The sequence below is a fragment of the Pelmatolapia mariae genome, linkage group LG16_19, assembly GCF_036321145.2.
Source record: "Pelmatolapia mariae isolate MD_Pm_ZW linkage group LG16_19, Pm_UMD_F_2, whole genome shotgun sequence".
In the NCBI taxonomy this organism is placed as follows: Eukaryota; Metazoa; Chordata; class Actinopteri; order Cichliformes; family Cichlidae; genus Pelmatolapia; species Pelmatolapia mariae.
Window position 1 is genome coordinate 54,325,519 of NC_086241.1, and position 3,321 is coordinate 54,328,839.

Below are 3,321 nucleotides of genomic sequence, written 5' to 3' on the forward strand. Positions count from 1 at the left end.
TTAGGAGGATTCTGATTTGCTACCAGAGTTCAAGTGGTAGCTCTGAGTTTGGGTGAATGTGATTAATTTTTTAAAGTGGGCCTTGATGAGTCCTCTAAACGTCCCTGTGGCAAAATAATAAACTACAGGATCCAAAATGCAGTTGAGGCCCATAAGAACCAGGGTGATCTGATGAGCGTCGCTCAGCGACTGACGAGTGGCCTCGCTGTACTTCACGATCTCCAGCACTGCCAGAACCCAGGGGCCTTGAACTATGTGGTGTGGCAGGAAACACAGAACAAACACTCCCACCACTGCCAGCAGCATCTGGAGAGCTCTCCGTTTTACCCCTGCGAGCTGTTTAAATGTGGACATTACATTGGGCGTTTTAGACTCTGTTTCTGAAGACTGAATTTTAGACTGAGGAGAGTTTTTATAAATTAAGACTCGAGCAATAAGGATATTGCATATCACAATGAGTAAGAAGACAACAAAAAACAATCCGATTATTAAAAAATGAATAACAGCCAATGTTTTCTTTTTCTCTTTACTTTCATTTTGGTATCCCTCAAAGCAGCGACGTTTGTCAGTGTTGTTTTTAGAGTTCTCGTTGTTCTCTGGACTCACCAGAAAAGGAACAGACATTGCCAGAACAAACACCCAGATACAAATACAAACAATAATTCCACGAATTCTGCGATCTGACGAGGCTGCGTCCAGAGGCCGAGTCACCGCCCAGCATCTGCTGATGCTGATGGCTGCAAGGAAGAGGATGGTGCCGTAGGTGTTGATGAAAAAGAAGGTGCCTGTCACCTGGCACATGTCTTTATAAACCCAGTCTCCCTCACGAATATAGTAGTCAATCCAAAAGGGAAGAGCACACACAAACAGAAGATCAGCGATGGTCAAGTTTGTCATGTAGATGTGGATTTCTTTAATGGCCTTGGCTTGATGAAGGCAGCGCAGGACAAACAGCACATAGAGGTTAGAGATGAAGCCCAGGATGAAGAAGACGATGTAGAAAACCGGGATGAGCACATAACGAAACGGGGAGTCCAGGAACAGACTCTCACTGGAATTAATGGTTGTGGACTCCACACTACTCATTGTTGTCATAGTAACTGATTGAGTGATTTCCATTATGTATGTCTGTGGGAGACAAAATACATTATCATCAGTTCAATGGTTTACTTAGACTTTTGATGCAGCTGACAAAGGTAGGGTATATTAGAAAGATAAACTTTGAGAACAAGTTTTTTTTTTTTTGTAATATTTCAATTTCAGGTAAAATAAATAGAGAAAAAAACAAACCAGTAAATGAGTAAGAAAGATGTAAAATAAAGAAAGAGGACACTTTGCTCCTGCAAGGACTAAGTTATCTATCACCTTTTATTGGCACAAATGTATTTACCAGATAAATTATTAGCCATTCCATACATTTATTGTAATAATTAAGTTCTTGTTGTTATCTGAGCACATCTTCTGAAATTTTCAGGTGATTCTAAACAGTCTGAGAAGTTTTAGCATTTCTTTGTACTATGAATCATATGTTCTAAATTGATGTAATAGCACAGAAGTATGATAAGTTATAAACTGGAGACCATCTTGCCAGGGGAACAACAGCAGCATGAAATTACTGAGCTGTCAGACCGCACCCATATTTGAACATACGCTTCATGTGAAGTTTTGTGGCTGTGTTTTGCACAGCTGTAGTTTTATCATAGTAATATAATCTGTCTCCAAACAAACATCTTAACACTCTGTATAAAAGGGCCTGTTAGTACTTTATCTGCCATAGACTTCGTATTACACATCTAAGATCTAACTCTCAGTCAAATACTTTATAGGTAGAGTCATTAATCTGCATCTTCCAGTAACATCATGAAGCTTTTGAAAACTCAGTTGCAGACCACGAGGGAAAGATTGAGGTTGGATTTGTGACTGTTTTATGTTCATTTTATCTTTGGTTTTGCCACTAAGACTAAAATGGTTATAGAAGTTGAAGCCACTGATAGTGATCGCTCTGGCATGACTTGAATTCATTCAAAGACAAGCATCAGAATTAAAACTGAAAGTAGTGCAAAAAGGTCAAAGGGTGAACAAAGATGTGGTTCTCAGACTTTAAACTGCTGTAAAGGAGCTGACACTGAAACGGTGCAACCTCTAAACACCTAAAGATGTTCGAGGAGAATGTGTCAGGGAACAATGTGTCATGAACTGTGTGTGGAGCAGGCAGGATAGGACCCAAATGCAGACTCTCGGAGGCGAATGTGTAAACCACAAATTACAGACAACAAGCATGACACCTACTTACAGTAAAGAACAGTAGGCCAACAGTAAATGAGCTGTGAAGCTGTTTGATAAACTGACACACCCCTGTTACTGGGAAATAACTGACGCTGCTAAATTAATATCAATTTGTGAACAAGTTTAACTGAGTACCATTTTTCTGCCTTTTTTCTGAATAGGTGCCACAGGTGCTTATTGTATAACCTGTCTGGATCTGTCTTATACAGATCTGTTCAGAGACATGTTGAAACCTGTTTAATGGTTTCCTCTGAACAACCAATGACCTCATAACCTGTCCAGGAGTGTGAAATACAAACATTTCCTTTTGTCAACTATTAATCATCAATTAAATATTGATTTAATTAATCACAGCATTGTAAAGACTGTGGAGTAAAAAAAAATCCATTAATAGATTTGAGTAAAGCAGCAGTTAAATTACAAACAGCTGTAAGGTACTTTTCAGATATTACAATTATTTTTCAATTACCGACGTCATCAAACGGAATTAATTGCACTATAATGGCCAGTCAATATTTACTGATCCAGTTAATATCAGATGATGTGCTGTAATCAGAGGCGTAGATTTGGTTTTGACATTGGTGGGGACGCATGATTCAACCACTGAACCCTGCCCTGTTTCTTTTTTTTTTTCCTTTTTGTCTTTGCTTCTTGATAAAAAAGAAAGGAAAAATATACTTGCCTACATATGCTATTCTACATGCTTTTAAACCATTTAAAATTGCAATTCATAGTTTTAAATGTGAATTAGAGCTGGGCGATAGAACGATAACGATATGTATTGCGAAATAACTTTTTCTCGATAGGAAAATTAAACTATTGTGATAGGCCTCATCTCTCTTGTCCTCTTAAAAAAAAAAAACAACAGCCAATCCAAATTAAGTAGCGCAGAGCCGAACCAATCACAGCCGCAGCGTCACGTCACGTGACTTGTTACGTGCAGCACAAGTGCCAAGGCGCACATGTGTAGTTGTTTGGGAAGCAGCCAGCCGGGCTGCCCAGGTAATGAAGGAAATGAGTGTGCCGACTAGAGAA

At 39.1% G+C, this 3,321-nt stretch overlaps 1 protein-coding gene across 1 annotated transcript; it reads right to left on the bottom strand.

Moving 5' to 3' along the window:
- LOC134644628 (platelet-activating factor receptor-like) lies at nt 1-1,095 on the bottom strand. Its single transcript, XM_063497716.1, has one exon. The coding sequence runs from the start codon at nt 1,093-1,095 to the stop codon at nt 1-3; it is 1,095 nt and encodes a 364-aa protein (XP_063353786.1).
- Nucleotides 1,096-3,321: the final 2,226 nt, after the last annotated feature.

What these genes read in the sequence shown, in the direction of transcription:
- LOC134644628 (XM_063497716.1), bottom strand. Translation starts at nt 1,095, where the DNA reads ATGACAACAATGAGTAGTGTGGAGTCCACAACCATTAATTCCAGTGAG.